The sequence below is a fragment of the Emydura macquarii genome, unplaced genomic scaffold (assembly GCF_026122565.2).
Source record: "Emydura macquarii macquarii isolate MOO-44397 ecotype Brisbane River unplaced genomic scaffold, CSIRO-AGI_Emac_v2 contig_1790, whole genome shotgun sequence".
Classification (NCBI taxonomy): Eukaryota; Metazoa; Chordata; order Testudines; family Chelidae; genus Emydura; species Emydura macquarii.
Window position 1 is genome coordinate 18,691,736 of NW_027131927.1, and position 18,716 is coordinate 18,710,451.

At 40.8% G+C, this 18,716-nt stretch overlaps 1 protein-coding gene across 12 annotated transcripts in view; it reads right to left on the reverse strand.

The window, feature by feature from the left end:
- Nucleotides 1–18,716, reverse strand: part of RUFY3 (RUN and FYVE domain containing 3) — a 71,547-nt gene that overhangs the window by 22,832 nt on the left and 29,999 nt on the right. For 6 of the 12 annotated variants that reach the window (XR_010921510.1, XR_010921512.1, XR_010921511.1 and 3 more), the window contains exons 2-8: nt 13,101–13,274; nt 9,142–9,259; nt 6,439–6,540; nt 4,398–4,521; nt 3,319–3,380; nt 1,721–1,843; nt 1,554–1,623 (exon numbers count right to left, since the gene is read on the reverse strand). Coding sequence is in view for 9 of the 12 variants with exons in the window: in XM_067557020.1 (XP_067413121.1) it covers nt 1,554–1,623; nt 1,721–1,843; nt 3,319–3,380; nt 4,398–4,521; nt 6,439–6,540; nt 9,142–9,259; nt 13,101–13,274 (773 nt within the window). In the remaining 3 variants the exon portion in view is untranslated. Of the gene's footprint in view, nt 1–1,553; nt 1,624–1,720; nt 1,844–3,318; nt 3,381–4,397; nt 4,522–6,438; nt 6,541–9,141; nt 9,260–13,100; nt 13,275–15,753; nt 16,119–18,716 lie in introns of those variants that run through there. The other 6 variants (XM_067557019.1, XM_067557021.1, XM_067557027.1 and 3 more) reach the window with 2 other exon arrangements.

The following is an 18,716-nucleotide window of genomic DNA, read 5'->3' on the forward strand; positions in this document are numbered from 1 at the left end:
TTTTAAAGAACAACAATATCCTCTGAAAATTTCTTCATATTTCCCAGTTCATTGAAAATACTGAGATTCACAGGTTTCAAGACCAGACCAGACCATTGTGACCATCTAGTCTGAACTCCTGTATAACAAGCCATAAAACTTCCCCTAAATAATGCACTAGACCATATCTTTCAGAAAGATGCAATCTTGATTTAAAAGTTGCTACTGAAGAAGAATCCATCATCATTTTTGGTAAATTGATCCAATGATCATTTACCCTCACTGTTAAAAAAAATTATACCTTATTTCCAGTCTGAATTTGTCTAGTTTGACTTCCAACCACTGGATCTTGTCATACCTTTTTGTCAGACTGAAGAGCCCATTATCAACAATTTGTATCTTACATAGGTACTGACAGACTGTGAGCAAGTCACTCCTTAACCTTCTCTTCATTAAGCTAAGAATGGTAATAGACTGAGCTCCTCAAGTCTAAGGCATGTTTTCTAATCCTTTAATCATTCCTGTGCCTCTTTCTTTGAGCTCTCTCTCATTTAACAACATTCTTCTTCAATTGTGAACACCAGTACTGGACATTGTATTCCAGCAATGGTTGCACCAGTGCCAAAATATTGAGAAATAAAATAATTTCTCTACTCCTACTTGAGATGTCCCGGTTTAAACATGCAAGGATTACATTAGCCCTTTCGGCCACAGCGTCACACTGGCAGCTCCTGTTCATCTGATTATCCACTATATCCCTCAAATCTTCTTCAGAGTCACTGTTTCCAAGAATAGATTCCCCATCTTATAAGCATGGCCTACATTCTTAGTTCCTAGATGTATATATTTGGCCATATTAAAATGCATTGTTTGCTTGCGCCCAGCTTACCAAGTAATTCAGATCACTTTATCAGTGACCTGTCCTCTTCATTATATACTACTCCCCCAATTTTTTGTGTCATCTGCAAACTTTATCAGTGATGATTTTATGGTATTTTTCCAGGTCATTGAAAAAATATGGTAAACAATGTAAGGCCTACAACCGATCCATGTGACACTCCACTAGAAAAACCACTTGGTTGATGATGATTCCCCACTTACAATTACATTTTGAGACCTATCAGTTAGCCAGCTTTTAATCCATTTACTGTGTGCCATGATAATTCTGTATCATTCTGAGATTTTTTTGGTTTTGTTTTTAAATCAAAATGTTGCATGGTAACAAGCCAAGAAGTCTAACTACAGTACTATAAATTATATGGCTTGGGTTCATACATACAGAACAAAGCATTTTGGGACACCTTCCAATAAGCAGAAAGTATCAATAAGACTTTAAAGAGGAGAAAATGTGTTTTTAATAGTTCATTTTTAAAAAGTATTCTTTTGCTGAGGGTCCTTCACTGTCTAGTTAGTGGCAACAAAATGCAATTCTGTTTATAACTCAGTTTCCATTTCAGCTTTCCAGTTCACCTTTAACAATTGTCGTTACAATTTAATTCAGGAGTCATATCACTTCTGCCTTATTTCTGGATTCTACAGGGCAATGAAGATGCAGAAATTTCTGTTACACCTACCTCCTCAGTGAGTTTAGTGTTGGATTTTTCTAAAGCATCCACCTTTGCCTGCAGATTGTTGACAGTGGCACTGTCAAATTAAAGAGAAAAAACTACTGGTTACTTTAAAAATAAAACAATCACTCTGTGTCCCTTAGATCATACCATAATAGAAAAGATCTTGTTACCTTAAGTGTCTATTCAGTTCTTCTACATAATTTTTCTGGTCCAGAATAGCAGTAATTTGACCATCTCTGGAAAACAGACACCGTGAATATTCAATGCTTCCTGATATACAGTTCTCTGCCAACCTACAAACAACAATTGTCTCATGCTACTACAGGACTGGCTAAAACACAGCCCACAGCCAACTCATCTCTAATCCTTCAGACACTTGTCAGTTCTGTGGTGTTTCCCTAAGGCCTTAGGGGGCAATTGTTCTTTACAGAAGGGAAGGCCTGTTACCACTAAGAAGAAAGGCCAGGACTACCAGGCAGAGCTAGTTCTACCTCACCCAATCTTCCCTACCAAGAATGTCTCCCCTCCACCTTGACCTGTTTAGGTTGTCTCTGAAGGTGGGGGATTCCTGGCAGGGAGCATAAGTGGTTCCATCATGTAGGGGCTGTCTGAGGCAGAGGTAACACAGGCAAGCTGTCACTGCAAATGCTTATGGAGCTAAAAGAAGAATATAGAGTGGGATCATTCAGCAGGTGAAGAAGAGAGGAGAGAGAGAAAAAAACATTTCTCTTTGCTCCCATCTCTCACCTTCACATTCTAAAGTCAAGGATATTCATCTTTAATGTTCTTCGAGTAGACAGATCAGTTCAGCCAACATTGCTATCTAAGAACTATCTGTACCTGAGCAGAAGGCTGTTTGGATTGTGATGGAGGAATTCATACTCAGTCCTGTAGAGCCCATGTGACACATATGTATTTTGACAGATGAGAGTAGTTGTGATCTATGCCTTTATATAAATTAGTTACAGCTCTTGGACTTCAGACAAGTTGTCAGTACAACCTTTAGCAGGACAAAGTTTGCATAACCTGCACGACTGAATGCCCAAATCAATCAAGGAAGACATTTTGATTGGCATGAGAAAATTCATATGAACAAATACCGGTATTGTTCTGCATGCTGCATTCACGCTTAACAAAATAAAATAATCTCTTCATGACCTACTCAACAAAAGCTGAAAACAAACTTTGTTTCATGCATTTCCAGCATGAAAAGTTAAATAAAAACAAATTAATTTTCAAAAATGACAAATATAGAGGAAAGTGTAGACTCTCACTCTGAAGAATCAAGGTAACACCAAATGAATGGAAAATGATAGAACTTCTGATCTATGAAGAAGAGCATTTAGTGCACTTCAGAACTACAGCAAGCCATATTTATATGTATTGTATCCCCCTGTATTTTTCCATCTCCTGTTCCTATACAGTGTTATACATCTACATGCATATATGCAGGTACAAGAACTCAGACTAACCCCATAAGTACATTCAGGTTCATTTACACCATGGAGGATTTATTTCATATGCATCCTCTTCTAATGCTAGAAACTGAAGACCTCCCCACCCAACATTTTGCATGCTTTCCTGTTTTTCCCTTTGGTAGCTTTCTAATTTGCATCCCAGAATTATAATTAGAACAAAAATGGAATTCAGCATGACTGCACTGTTTTAATTAAAACGACAGGGTTATGGGGCAACTTGTAATAAATACTACTCAAAACCAAACAAATAACTCAAAGAAAAAAAGCACACAGTTTCCCTTTGAACTTACCCTTCATTGCCCTTACTGCTGTTCCCATCCTTCAAGTACATTGAAAAATCAATAACTCCAACCTACAAAAGAAGATTTTAGTATTTTACATATGGCTCTATAACTTCCTAAATATTACATTCATTTTACCTACACAATTTCAGTGTCATTGGTGTGTTTATAAGATCAGTGCATTTCTTATTATTTACAATCTAGGATAAATTAATTATACCGACAATCTACCTAGAACTGATAAAAACAAGGATTAGCTCAAGTGAAAGATTAACTTGCTACTCTTTGTAGTGCAAGTTGACTACTAGAAGGAAGGAAAGACAGCAGATCTTGATCAACACACTCCTATACACACCAGCCACGTAAGCTGAATCAGACATGCATATTAACTTACTTCCCTTTTGTTAACAGCTATAAAAAGTTTCCTGACACACAGTTTCTGGAAAAACTAATACTCCTGACCTCAGTCAGAGAAGCACCCTTGCTCCTCTTTTTCGCTTCTCTTCCCCAGCTTCATTTCTCAGTTTTCACTTCCTCATCCTTTGCCTTATAGTAAGTTTCACTCTGCTGTTTGTGGCCTATATGCACATCACAATGAGGAGCAGCAGCAAAGAAACCGAAGGGATGGTTTCTCAGGCTGGTCATTTAAAAAAAAAAAAAAAGGAACAAAAGGAACAGAGGCAGTGGCACTAGGCCGGAGAGAGAGGCAGCTCACTGCTGCACAGCAGGTAGCAGGGGAAAGTGTTCTGTCAGCATTTTCATGTAAAATGAGTTGCTACATCTAAATGACTAACCACGTACAAAGGTTCATTCACCTCCACTGGCAAATATAAAGTAGGAGGAAAGTAGAATAAAACAAAACCAGCAGCAAAGAAAACAGTAAGAAAATATTTAAAGTCCTGCAAAACCCAGTTTCACCATTTGTAGCCAATACAACTCCAAAAGCAAACTTACAGCATTCCCTTCATTTAACTAACTAATTGGTATCATCTAAAACTATACAAATTAAAAACCAGCATCATTTTACTGAGTGCAGTTCACCCCAGAAATACATATAAGAGCTAGGTATTCATATTAATATCCAATACCTGTGAATCCAAGTCTTCTCCTTTCATGCAGAAGTTTGCATCAATGACATTCAACCCTACTAGGAGGCCAGCAATTATGTGACCTTCTTCTTCCATTATGAGAGCATTAGGCTCGTAAAATTCACTGTAAGATACACCAAAAGAGAGAGTATAAAGTGTTGTATCAATAAAACCTTTAAAAAGCAGTTCAAGTTTGAAGAGACGCCCTATTACCCCACTACTCTCCTGCCTTGTGATCTTCTAAGACAACAATAAAGTGTTAACACCTCCCCTTGCACCTAGTTAGAAGGCTGGCCAATAGCCAACAATCTGTGTATCTGCTGTACAGCAAACATGGCTCTATCAACACACTGCTGCTCTGACCTGAGAGAGGTCTAGACAGGAAGACCTCTCAATTTGGTAAACCATGAACGTGAGACAAAGGCCCAACGTAAGGGAGGCTTGATAGCTCTGCGGGCGTGTCCTGCACATGGCAAGTTACTGTACACAGGTCTCAGATATCCAGCTTTGACTGATGTAATATCGCTCAATTATTTTTCAATTCAAAAGCAAAAGAGTCATGAATACTAAACTGATATTAACTTTAAAAAGTATTACACACCCTAATATTTCTCTCTCACAGACCTCACCTCTGACACTAGACCACCCTGTATTTCCCCAGTGGTAATTTTAAGCTTCCACACCCCCACTCAAGATAATTGAGGGAATTAGAAAATGCATATTCATAAAACCAAATATTCTAAAATCTTATATAATTAAGAAAAATATGCATGCAATTATACATTACTACTTAGTGCTTTTCATCCACAGATCTCAAAGCACTTTACAAAGATGAACAAGTGTCATTACTCCTGCGATGGGGTGTCTACCCCACACAGGACTTGAAGGGATTAAGGTGGCCAAGCAGGCCTATTAACTCCTCAGGCTACCCCTGGAAGAAGAACCAGAGAGCAGGGATTGATTGTAAATAGGCTCAGCTGGGAAGGAAGAGGTGGGGCCTATAAAGCCAGGAAACTGGCTACATACAGGGGCTGGGCTGCTGGAAAAGGGTAGTCAGTCCCTGGGAAGAGGGAGGAGAGTTTGGAGGCTGCAGAAGTGTATAGGCAGCAGTTCCTCCCTGAGAGGAGGAAGTGGTGAAACTGGCAGACCCTGGGAGAAGGAATGGTGAGCCAGAAGAGTAGGAAGTACCCCAGGTAGTAAGCAACAAAATTGGGGACTGAGCAGACCTTGGCTGCGTGTTGCCAAGTCCCTGGGCTGGAACCCAGAGTAGAGGGCAGGCCCGGGTTCCCCTACCCATCACTGGGGCAGTGGCAGCGGCAGGGCAGTGAATGGGAAGACTGCTTGTTTCACTGTGGGAGTGACAGAGAATTGAAGGACTGTACCCTGGAAGGGGGGAATGCTGAGTGACCTAGCTGGAGGGCTGAGTCAAGAAGAGGACACTCCAGTTCCTGGAATGAGAGAGAGGCTGCAGAGCAGAGAGAGAGCGAGCAATGGCGTGCAAACCACGGAAGGTGGCGTCAACCTCGAGAGTTAATCCCCAGAGTGACTAGGAGGCGCCAGACAAGTGGTGAATGGTGCACCCCGTGACAATTCCCATTTTACAGATGGGGAAATGTAGGTACAGAGAAATGAAGTGACTTGCCCAAAGTCTAAATAAAAAAAAAGTCCAGGTCTCCCGATTCCTTGCCCTGCGCCCTATGGACTGGACAACACTGCCTCTCCACTATACAGACCCCTTACTCCAATTACCTATGCTACAGAACCTCCTTATAATAAATGAAATGTTTGAATTTTTTGCATGCTGTTATTGTAACAGTGAAAGGTGCTTTTGCATTACAAGCAGAAAGCTGAACAGTATCTCATCACTTAAAACAAGCTCTAGATTTCACCACTGCCACTGTCCCAAAACACAAATACAAGTATAACCATTATTCCGGTGTTGCAGAGTAATAAAATGTCCTTTGAGAGCAATGGACCAACGTCACCTGAGGACAGAGAGTGAAACAAAACTCTCAGATGCAAGAGAGAAGGAATTGCTCACCTGAGAAGATCCTTTCTGTTAATCAAGGCTTTCATGTATTCTGAAAGCTTCTTCTGCATTAAGGCCAAGCGAAGCCAGGCTCTTCCTCTACCTGCAGGTGTCCTACCAAAGCCCAGAAACAAAACAAAGAAATTACTCATGTTATAATGCACATATTCACACAAGGCTTTAAATTTTTACTCTGCTTGAAATCTCTGCAATCTACACATTATCTCAAAGTTCCAACTTTGAGCAATTTCTGTGGGTGGAAAACTACAAGTGCCCACATACAGTGTTTATCCAGGCAATCATTTGTCTTCCATTTCCCATCTTCCCTTTTCTCTCCTTTTGGGTGCTGTTTCTGCAAAGAGCTAGCAATAATTATCTAGACAAAGATTATTAGAAATATTCAGAGAAATCAGGTAATGGGACATGGTACAGAAATGGGGACTTCCTGAGTCAAATGCAATTGTTATACTAGGCAAGTTAATACAGCAATTCAACCACACTCATTCTGGACTTTAACACAGTGCAGGTGCTCAAATATCTCAGATAATCAATCCTCAGTCTGTTCAACAGCTAGAGGGGGGATTTGGAGTATTGATTACATATAGTTCTCTCAATGCTAGGGAATGTTCTAAACACAAACAAGAATGTTTTATGGTTCTGATATTTAATCTTTCACACTTTCTCTTCCCATTTATGCCAGCAGGTGAAGCATACATGGAAACATAGATTGACACGCTAGAACAGAGTGGCGGCTCACCTAGTCTGGTATTCTCTACAGCAGCCAGTACTCCATGCTTCAAAGGAAGGTGTAAATCCCCCATATGAGCAGTAGCATGATTGGAGGGAAATTTCTTTTCAGCTCCCAATACTTAGTCAATTGGCTGGTATCAAAAACCATGTGGACGACTTTATTTTCTTATTCCAGTTAGTGTAACCTAAGGTATTATTGTTATCCTTATAAGTGTCCTTTTTTAATCCTACAGTGCTCTGCGTCTTAGTAACATTTTGTGGCAATGAGTGCCATCAGTTTACATGTGTACAAACGTTGGGTTTTTTTGGTTAATCAGTTTTAATGTTGTTGCCATTTAATTTTATTGTTTGTCCCCTTGTTCTTTGATAAAAGGAAAGAGCAAATAAAATCTCTGGCTTGACCATCTCAGCACATACACCCTGATCCTACAAGCGGTACCAGGCAGGCAGACTCTGCATAGAGATCCAGTGAAATCAGGGGGCATGAGCCTCTAGACACATGGAATAATTTTCAGGATTAGAGCCTCAATTATGAATACAGGAGACACTTTTTCTATGTGCTTTGTTATTTTATGTCTCTCTCATGTCACCTATTCATCTCCTCTCTGAACTAAGAAATCTTAATTCTTAGTCCCGGTCTTCTTTTTATTTAAACTAAAAGAAAAAAATTGTTAAAGTAAATCACCTCTGTATCTCCAATGTTCCAGGATAAGACAGAAAATTCCTATCTAATGTTCTCTCTTTTTTCAACCCTTCCCCTTTGATGCTACTCTTCTTGAGCAAGAGTGAAAGAGATTCAATAAGGCCTGTTTCTAGTCCCTCCGCACATCATTCATTTACTGCCAGTACTAAGTGGGCAGTTGTTCAGGAAGCCCCCTTGCTCTTTTATAACAAGAAAACATCCTCTCCACAACTCATTCCTTTGGTTGTTTTGGTTAGAAGCTGCAGATAATGCCCTTACAATTGCTTTCACTTTCATCTCTTACCTACAATTGAAGCTTACAGTATTGAGTCAATAATGCAATGATGCTGCTGCAAAAAAAAAGCAAATGCAATTTTGGGTTGCATTAACAGAGGCACAGCATGCAAGTCACAGGAAGTGATAGTACCGCTCTGTTCCAGCTGAGGCCTAGCCAGCACCGAGTACCGTGTCCAATTTTGGTCACCAATATATAGAAAGGATGTGGAGAAACTGGAAAGGATCCAGAAGCAAGCGACAAAGATGATCAAAGGGATGGCACACAAACCATATGTACAAAGGCTAAAGGCTCTGGATACGTTTAGGTTGGAAAAGAGGAGATTAAGGGGGGATATGATAGCGATCTTCAAATCTTTGAAAGGCTGCCATAAAAAAGATGAAGACAAGTCGTTCTCTTGTCACAGAGGGCAAGACGAGACAGTGGGTTCAAACTACAGCACAGCAGATTTAGATTAAATCTTGGGAAAAGCTTCCTAGCTGTCAGAACCGTAGGACAATGGAACAGACTGCCTAGGGAGGTTGTGGAAGTTCCTTCACTGGAGGTTTTCAAAAACAGGCAGGATAGCCATCTGTCTCGGATGGTTTAGATACAACAAATCCTGCATCTCGTGAAGGAGTTAAACAAGATGACCCTTGTGGTCCCTTCTGAACCTATGCTTCTATGATTTTACCTGGAAAGCAACAGATCAGCGGACAGGTCTCCACTGCAACAACACATCAGCAGCTGGCCCATGTCAGCTGATTCAGGCTTGCAGCGTTTGGGCTGTGGGGCTATAAAGTTGCAGTGTTGATATTTGGGCTCTAGCTGGAGCCCAGGCCCTGGGGCCCTCCCCGCTCGCTGGGTCCCATAGCCCAGGCCTCAGCCTGAACATCTACACTGCAATTTTATTGCCTTGCAGCTTTGAGCCCTGCAAGTCTGAGTCAGCTGACACGGGCCAGCCACAAGTGTTTCACTGAGGTGTAGATATACCCAGGATTTCACTTACTTAAGCCCTGGCAGATCTTTAACACTTGCTGTGATCTCTCCAGCTTCAGGAACAAGCTTCTCTACCAGCTCCAGTGGTCCCCAAAATGACTTATTTTGTCCAAGAAAAGTCTTCTTGGCTAGAACAAGAAGATATAAATAGAACATTAGTTTTTTCTAAGCCAGTACAGACATAAAATACATTGGCAAATTCATTCAAAATGGAACTAAAACCAGCTATGAGACTGATCCAGGGTGGCTGGCCCCTGTGAATGAAGCAGTTCCAGCTCCCCTGTGCCAACACAGGGGCTCCATTTGGCAAATTAAGGGGGCAGGATAGCACCTTGGCGCTATGTGGTCAGGGAAAGCCCTGATGCGAGTCAGTCAGGAGATGGAAGGAGGTCTCTTGAGGAAAGCTGCAGAGAGCAGAAAGCTCTCTGAAGGCCCTCCCTCTGAAGGAAGGGGGAGGAATTGACAAGAGACTATATGTTTGGGATATAGGAGAAGGCTGAAGGTGGGAGAGCAGCAAGAGGGGTTTGCTGGCTGGTGTCCCCAAGCCAGAGAGCTATCACTGGAAGAGGCTGAAGGCAGGAGCAGCAGCAGAAGGAATTGCCTGCTGGCTCTAAGCTGGAGAGGGCTGATAGCAGGGGAGCAACTTATCTACTGACATCTCCAAGGCCAGAGACCTGAGCCCAGAGGAATCATGACAGGCTCAGGGGGAGTAAGGGATGCTCCCTGCAGAGGTGCTGTGGGGGTTCCCACTGGGAAGGGCAGGTTTGCACACCAGCTGGAAGGGCTGTGCTGGAGAGCCAGAGCATGGGGAAGGATGCTGGAGCTATATACTGAATGTACCATTTGGACTAATCTGGGAGAAATCTGAACTATGGTTGTGAGACCTTTGTTATAATTTATGTGCATGGAACTTTTGTAATAAATGAACCCCACACGGACTATATTTATACTTGGGACGGCTCCGTAAACTATTTCTGGGGACTCTGGAGGAAAACTGAGGCAGGTGTGCCAGTCATGCCGCGATCTGCTATAGGAGGGCACTCCAGTCCAGATCTGTAGAAAGTTCTGTTTTCAGAATTATTACTGGCAATACTCTCCTGCCCTTCATATTTATCGTCTTGTAAATAGCTGGTTCAGGGATAGATTCAGAAACAGAAAATTACACACTGGGCAAGTAGTAAGTATGACTGATTGCTTTTTATGTTTTCAAGCACATGAGATATTGGTATCAGTATATAAGGACACTGCACTTGCTCAGAGCTTGAAACGGACACTTACCAAGCAAAGGCAGATACCAAATATGGTACTTGGGGCCCATCTGAGAGAGCCAGGGACAACTTCCAGATTAGCATCTTAGCCTCATCACCAGTACCAACTGCTGGGCTAGAATTTCTATCAGGATGCTGTCATGGGCCTTTCTTCAGGGTGTGGGGTGGCTCTATCTGTCAGATCAGCATCTTTGCTAGTAAGTAACAACTCCATCCCCTCTAGCTACTGGATGAGAGAAGCTTTCTGTCCCTTTACTCACCTCTGCAGCCTCCAAGAAGGTAGGGTCTTCACTGCTCTACCCCTCTTCCTGTCTCTCCCCAATGCCTGCCTCCATTCCTGCTCATAGCTTTCTCAAGCAGCAACAGCATGAAATGAATTTGGTTGACAATTTCACAACTATTCACAGGCTTCTAAACAGCAGCAGTGAAACTGATCCAAAATTCATTAACGCCAAAGATATGGACAGCACTCAAAGTAAGGAAGCCGTCTTTCTGCAGAGTTGGGTAGACAATACTGCGTTGATTTATATTCAGGTTACTTAAGCAGGTTATTTTCATAACCATAACTACCATAAACTAGTTTGTTTCTGTTTTTAATGTGAAAGCAAAAGTTAATAATTTAGACATCCACACTCACCGTGGAAATCTGTTCACTTACTGCTGACTGGACAAGTTAATTTAATAAACCTGCACTATAGCACCACTTTGCAATGCTGATGCTCTTCTACTGTTGAAAAATAATCCTCCAAGCATACTGCTGCTATAACCAGCATAAGAATGACTAATTCAGTAAATACTGCACTATAATAAGCCACTAAAACAGAAGTGCAGGAGGTACTTACAGAAGCTGTAGGGAATTTAGACAACCTCCTGTCGATTTTTCAAAGCAATTGCAATTTTCGATTCAAGAAAGTAACAATATTTCGCAAAGGCAGTCAAATCAGTGAAGATTGTTTAACATTTGTCCACTTTTGATTATGTGTACAGATTATGAAGTCAAATACACACTGCTTGCCCATTTTAAAAGGTGCATTTCGGGTTTAAGCCACACAACCCCTAAAGTTTACCAACTTAACAAAACAAATGAGAAAAGCTGATAAGGTTACAGTAAGCAAAAGGAACAATACTACATTTCCAATGCATGAAGAAGAACAGAAAGTTAGGAAATCATAAGAATTTTTCCTCACCAACCACTCAGCAACAGTTCCTATTTAATTGTATTCAATCCACATTTGAAAAATGGCTTTAAAAGTTAAAAGAATCTGTGCAAGACAACTCTATACACTCCATAGAGATGATCATGCCCACGAGCATATTTTTTCAATTTATACTGTCCCAGATCAACAAAGAAAAATGGACAGTCTTTCTTAATCGTTCCAAAATTATATTTAAATCAGACCAGAGGCTGGGCCGCCCAGTGTCACGGCCTTTTCTGTGGAACTCCCTCCATGAAAGGGAAGTCAAAATCCCTTTACTATCTATTTTCAGAATTCTTAAGTCTCTTCTGTTGGGGTCATTTTAGAGAAGATTTTTTTAATCCAATGATCATTCAACTAATGTAACATGCTTAAAAAGTGCTCACTTAAAAATATAAAGTGTGCTGGTAATTAATAATATTGGCTTTTAATGTCAAACTGCCAACCACGCATGTAATTTTGGATATGTGCACGCACAACGAAGTTCCACTATGCAACTCTGGTGCACATGAAATTGTGTACATACCTTTTGAAGATTTGTCCTTTAGGTTTTGGAAAAAGTAAATTTAAACAGTGGCTGGAAAAAATACATCAGTTCAAATGTTTCCCCAACATTAAGAAAAAAAAAGACACACATATACCACATAATAATACAGCACATCTGTGTTGGCTCCTTTAAGAAGTACAGGTACTTTGGCTTGGTGCATGAAACATTTTTATTCTTTTATCAGGGATGGGACTCCAGCGGGTCAGATCCTCAGTGACAAGAGGACTTTAAAACTGCCTTACAAAAGCAGCTGAAGATTCTCTTAACTGTGGACTGACGTGGCCAGTCCAACATCAGCCATTTCTGGCCCTGATGGCACTGTGAATATCCTGGAGCACAATGCACTTGAGCAATCCTGGTTGGCAGAACAATGGGAAATGGCATCCACTGGCATAAGTTAAGAGCAGTCTTGAAGCTACTCAAACTTGCGATGGGGATTGGCTCAGCCCCAGCAGCACTTAGGTTCAGAGGGGCAAAAAGATAGGTGACTTTACGCTAAGATTCCTTGTCCCCCTTGTGGCTGAGCGCTGCTCTGGCACACCTGAGGTCTAGCCCATTTTATTTTATTTACTACAAGGACAGCACTAAGACGCCATAACGTGTGACATTCTGAAGTCACATTTTCAGTTACACCATGTCTGTGTCTTATGTTGCTTAAGGATCAATTTTTTCACCATTACTGCTAGAATGAATGCCTCTGGCCAGAACATCAATCATGACTGATTAATGTAATCACATAGGAGGCACTGTGTAATTCCAAAGGGATTGCACTGTTATTTACCTACAAAACTGATCATTTTAACAGCAATGCTTAAGAAAAATGTAGCAATATAGTATCAGTCTTTTATTTAGTCTAAGTTGGTACATATAATTAAAAAGTTTTTTTTAAAACAAAATGATTCTTGTCACTCACATCCCCTGTACACAACCACAGAGAAGTCAGCTGTAACATTCTTACCTTTCAAGCCATGTTTAAGGCAATGTTCCATCACTACAAAGAACTGCTGAAGCGGTGCATAGTCAGAGTCCAGTGTCCTGCCCAGATTAAGCGCTGATTCAATCAACCCCTTTATACTCAGCTTAGCCATATTCATCAGGTTCATGCGTTCATTAGCCATGAGATAATTAGGATCTACAAGAAACCAAAAGACAGAATTTGGTAACAAGAGTTACTTTAAGGATAGTATATCATCATTCTATTTCCTCAGTCTTCAAAACAAAAGAATTTAAGGACTACTTTTTTCAAGTGGCGGTGGCCCAGTTTACCTGAAGCACACCATTCAGGCTTTTGTTGAGGAAAATTTTCTCTATCAAAATTGACCAGTTTAAAAAAAAACAAACAAAACAAAAAAAACACCACTTTATTGGCAAAGGTGGAAAACTACATAATACAGACAGCAAGATAAACAGGTACATACCGACACCACCCCGATATTTAATTAGTTAAAAAGAACTATGAACTTTAAAAGGAACAGTGCTGGAAGACATGCATTAATGTATTACTTAATGTCTTATAACGCATTACTGAATGTCATTACACAGTCACTTGCTCTGAGGACTCATGTAATGTGGCAGGAAGTTGTGCCTTTTTTGCACCTAAAGAAGAATGAGTAGAAAAAAAGCAGGCAATTAAATCCCAAAAGAGTAAGAGAAGAGCAAATTACAAGCAAATTAAAGATAAGGAACTCTAAATTCAGTTCAGAAACTAAGTGACACACACATACAGGAGAATGACGTCTTAAATCAGAATATTGTACATATGGTAACAAAACATGAAGAGCAAAGCCTCTCAGTGTGGTACTGTGCTGATCCTTCAAGCTCTAGTATAAAGCTCAGGTAGAATTATCTAAAGCACCACACAGTTGACATGTCAGAGAATTGTTTAAAAGTGTAAAAAAAAGCCTGTTTGCTATGAGCACTACAGATATTTGCCAACATGCCACTCCTCCTTTTGAGGATTTATCCACCAAACCATCATCCTCAGTGTAGTCTCACATCCTCAGTTCTGAGGTCTTCTTGTTAATTCAACTGCAATACATCCAAAACTGAGCTGCTTCCCACCCCAACTCTTTCCATCACACTAACTAGACAAACTGCAGGTCATCTGAGGCCTTTTTCCCATTCCCACTGCATTCAGGCTTTTTTCTCCTACCTTATCACCAAAGACAGATTCTCCTCACTGCTAAAACCAGAGTATGGACAAATTATTTCCCACCTCAACTACTACAACTTCCTGTTTTCAGGCCTCCCTTTTCCTTCTTCTTCCACCTTCCAGCCCATCCAAAACGCCAGTGCACACAGTATCATTTTTAGCCACTCTGCCCATCTCTTTATAGCACCATATACACCATAATCTTAAAAAAAAAAAAAAAAAAAAAAAAAAAAAAAAAAAAAGAAGAGCCAGGGAGCCTATTTATGACATGACTGTCCCCTGAAAATGATGAAAAGTTGCCATGTACCACTACACTGGAAATCTGGATTGCTAAAGCTTTAACCCATTTATGGGTTTGGGTCCTAGCTACACTATTGTTAACTGTCGTAACTGAGTCCCTGAACTGTTATATTTAAGCACAGATGGTGCCTTAATGGGGGGGGGGAGGGAGAGAGAGAAGCAATCACATTTCACAGCTCCCCTCCTGCCAACATCACTGCCTTAATAAGCTCTTACACTCCCCCTTCCAGCTGCCTACCTTCCACCCTTTAACTGCTCTTTTGTCTCGGTCTTCTCACATCCTATTCCTTTCACTTGAAACTGTGTGCCAACTAACTTATGTCCGTAAGCACTCTTCTTTCCTGCTTCAAAACATTCCTGGAAATATATCTGTTCTGCAAAGTTTTCCAGCTGTAATGGGCACCCACAGCTGGCTCTAGGACCCTGTGAAGTGGGAGAGTCCCAGAACCTGAGCTCTAGCCCAAGCCCGGAAGCGAATACAGCAATGCAACAGTCCCACAGCTCAAGCCCAGTGAGCTTGAGTTGGTTGGCACAGGCCAGTCACAGTTTAGACATATCCTTTGTGACTTAATATGCAATTTACCATTCACCATGTTTGTTAGTCGTTTTACTAAATTTAGTGGCAGAAATGACTGAGGATCACTAAGTGTCTTCTATACAGAATGGCATTCTGCCATACAGAAGCATGCACTTATTCAGTAAGCAAGTAGCGAACAAATATTTGAAATTGAAGCAAGATTAAATATTTCTGTACTTATATACTTGACAGCTGCGCAGCTAAGTATGGTGATGGATGCCATTTAAGTACCTAGATGGAAAAAACCTAAGCAGTATCAATATAATTCAGAACACTATTTCCTCTCTTATACCTATCACTAATATCCAAATACAAATGACAAATGTCATGCTCCATTTACTTCAAAAGAAAGAAGAAATCGGAGGGAAAAACCATATTTCACATTATCCCTTAACCAGTGGATAATGATGGGAACTGGAATTGTCCGTAAAGTAAACAGACAAAAATTCAACATGAATTCACCGCAACACACCAAAGTAACCAATGCACTTTCAGGAAAGTTGGGACAGAACAGACCTGCTGTTAACACAAAAAATACATTTGCTCTTTCATTAACTAGTGTGACAGGGTTTGCTCCCTTACCTTTGTCGCCTAGCAGTCAGGCATGACAGGTGCTCGTCTTGGTGCCCCACTCCTGATAGCTGCTCCGGCCCTGCAGCAGTCTGCCCCCTTCTGAGATTCTAGTTCTTTTCCTCCAGCAGGTCAGGTAGACTATCAGACAGGGGCCCTGCCAGCTGGGCCTCCCACGGTGCTCCTTTTGCAGAGTTCAGAGCATAGGTCACCTCCACTGGCTGCCTGCAAGCGATCTACGCTGCTCCCTCTTTTAATCTCCTTCTCCAGCTTGTGTATGCCTTGCAGGTGTGGCACCAGGCCCAGAGCAGCCTCCCTAACACCTTCCTCTCCAGTGTGGGGTTTGTACACCCCATCACATTTAGTGACTCCATTCATTCAGAATATTTAGGTATTTCTTGTCATTTCCCCCCTCCCTTAACATCAAGGATTAGCAGATCTCACTCCAGTTCCCAATGGACTGCTGTCTACATTGCAATAGATACTAACCGACACTTACTGCAAAACAGTAAAATTGAATGGGCACAGGAACCAAGTTTCCTCTTTACCCTAAGAGATGCTCTCTTCAGGTCAGGGCTGAATTAACACCTATGCACGAGGGAGGATACTATGCACTGCCAATGCCTGCATTGGACCTGTTTTGTGGGCAAAAGGCTTCATAGCAGACACTTTTCATCAGTCACACACACACACTTCATGAAAATTCTGCAATGTCAAGAAGCCCTGCACAGGGACAGTCTGTACAGGCAGGTGGGGGAGCGTCTAGTTGTCAACACACAGTCCAGACAGGTCATTATGGATCACAACAATTGTAAGTCAAGATAATCAGAATAGTCCTGGATGTTTTCAGAAAATGTGAGAAGGTTTAGCCAAAGCTAGGAACTAGTGGGTCAGACAATCGCCAGGTTCCATCTCTCTGTCATGGGCAGTAATAGGGAACTGGGGTGCGTGTGCACACACCATTGTCTGGCCCTTTATGCCCTGATATGGGAGCACAAGGAAGCATAGGATGTATGCGTGGCCCTGATGGACACTACTATTACACTCTGGTCTGATGCATATGTGAACCTACAATTAGCTTCAGACTGACAGTCAAAGAACTAACATTTGTGCAAATTCTCATACAGCTAAATAAATTAGAACTTTCTATAACCTCTCTGGAGGATAAGACAGGACTAATGTCTACTAGACTTTAACTGGATGAGAAGCTGCAGGACAAAGGCAGCACAAAACTGGTACCACAATTCATCTAACAAACCAATGAAGGCAATATCTAAGATTATTACAGAGAGGAGAGCAGAACTAGAGAGAAACAGATCTGGTCTCGTAACTGAACTGAACCCATTCAAAGTTTATTTTATATCCAGAGCAGCAAGAAATGAACTTGTAGATCTGAATGCACAACAACTATGGCTCAATATCTGACTGGAACTGAATATAAAGCATATTCCTCTGTGCCACCAAGTGTTATGGAATCCTCATATGGTGATTTGACAAGAGAAGCAGTTCAGGAAACCAGGAATATAATAATGCTGGCAGGTAGACAACAGGAGAAACAGGAGTTTTGAAAGAACCAAGGGGATTTTTATTTCCACCAGGAATTTGATCAGGTAATGCAGAACTTAACTGAAGAGGAAGGGGAAAGAAGCTTTGCTTTTCCTAGCTAACTTGTGGGTGCGCAATAAAAAAAATAAATCTTTTCTAAAATTCAAAGCTTAAATCTCATTATCACAATTTAAAAAAAAAAGTCTTTCCCATCATTGGAATGACTGATTACCAAGCTATTGCAGGTAAACAGAAGCTTACATCTTTGCAATCAGACACTCATTCTACAGGTCAAGTTCTTTCAGTAATATCCCAATGTAATACCAAAGCATTACTGCAATATTGAATTGTCATGTCACAGTAATTTGTTGAATCCGCTGATCAAATTAGCATGGGATAACAAGGTAGTTACCCCAAAGAGGTTCTATTTACAACACACATATATTGCTAATGGAAAAAAAAAATCAAAGAAACTGTGCAGAACAATTTAATTACTAACATTTCTACTATTGCTATATTATTTAAGCTCCTGAATAGATTCAATTCTCATAATATATATTGCTCTAGTGTTCACCACTCCCACCTACTATCTCAGCATGCAATTCAAGTGAAGTGCTTTTTCATATAACTAGAACACCCAGAGGGATTTATGGAACTGCCGCCGTTCAAGCTGGAACACAAATGCTACAAGCAGGATTGTTCAGCTAAAACCACCACATATATAGTTAAATTCAGGATCTTAGATCTAACCCACATACTCTGCAATTCTTCTCCTACTGCCACTGTCACTGTAAGTAGCTAATGCATTTTGAAATGCTAAGAAGAGATAAACATTAAACTAGAAGCTTGATCAAGCACAGGATGTGATGGGATGTTTCTATAAATGTGATCTAATCTATTTAGAGTAGCTTCCATTCATTAGAATACTTTGAAATGCTCTCTTGAATTTCATCTAGATTCTAAATGTACAGGGTGAATCTTAACCAAAACACCAAAAAGACTGTTTTCATATATTCAAAATGTCATGGAAACCATATCACCTAAATATTTTGAAGTGTATTTAGTTTAGCCCAATTATATGTTTGTGAAGTACTATTTTTCCCCCCAAGTGAACAAGCTCCCACACTTCAAACAATATCACTTTGTATCTCAGGCCTGGTCTACACTAGAAAATTAATTCGGCTTAACTATGTCGCTCAGAGGAGTGAAAAATCCACACCCGAGTGACACAGTTAAGCCAACCTAGCCCCCAGTGTAGACAGTGCCAAAATCAACGGAAGAATTCTTCCATCAACCTAGCTACTGCTTCTTGTGGACATGAATTACCTATGACAATGGGAGAACCCCTCCCATTGGCATAGGTAGTGTCTACATTGAAGCACTACAGAGGTGCAGCTGTGCCAAGTAGTGTTTTAAGCATAAACATACCC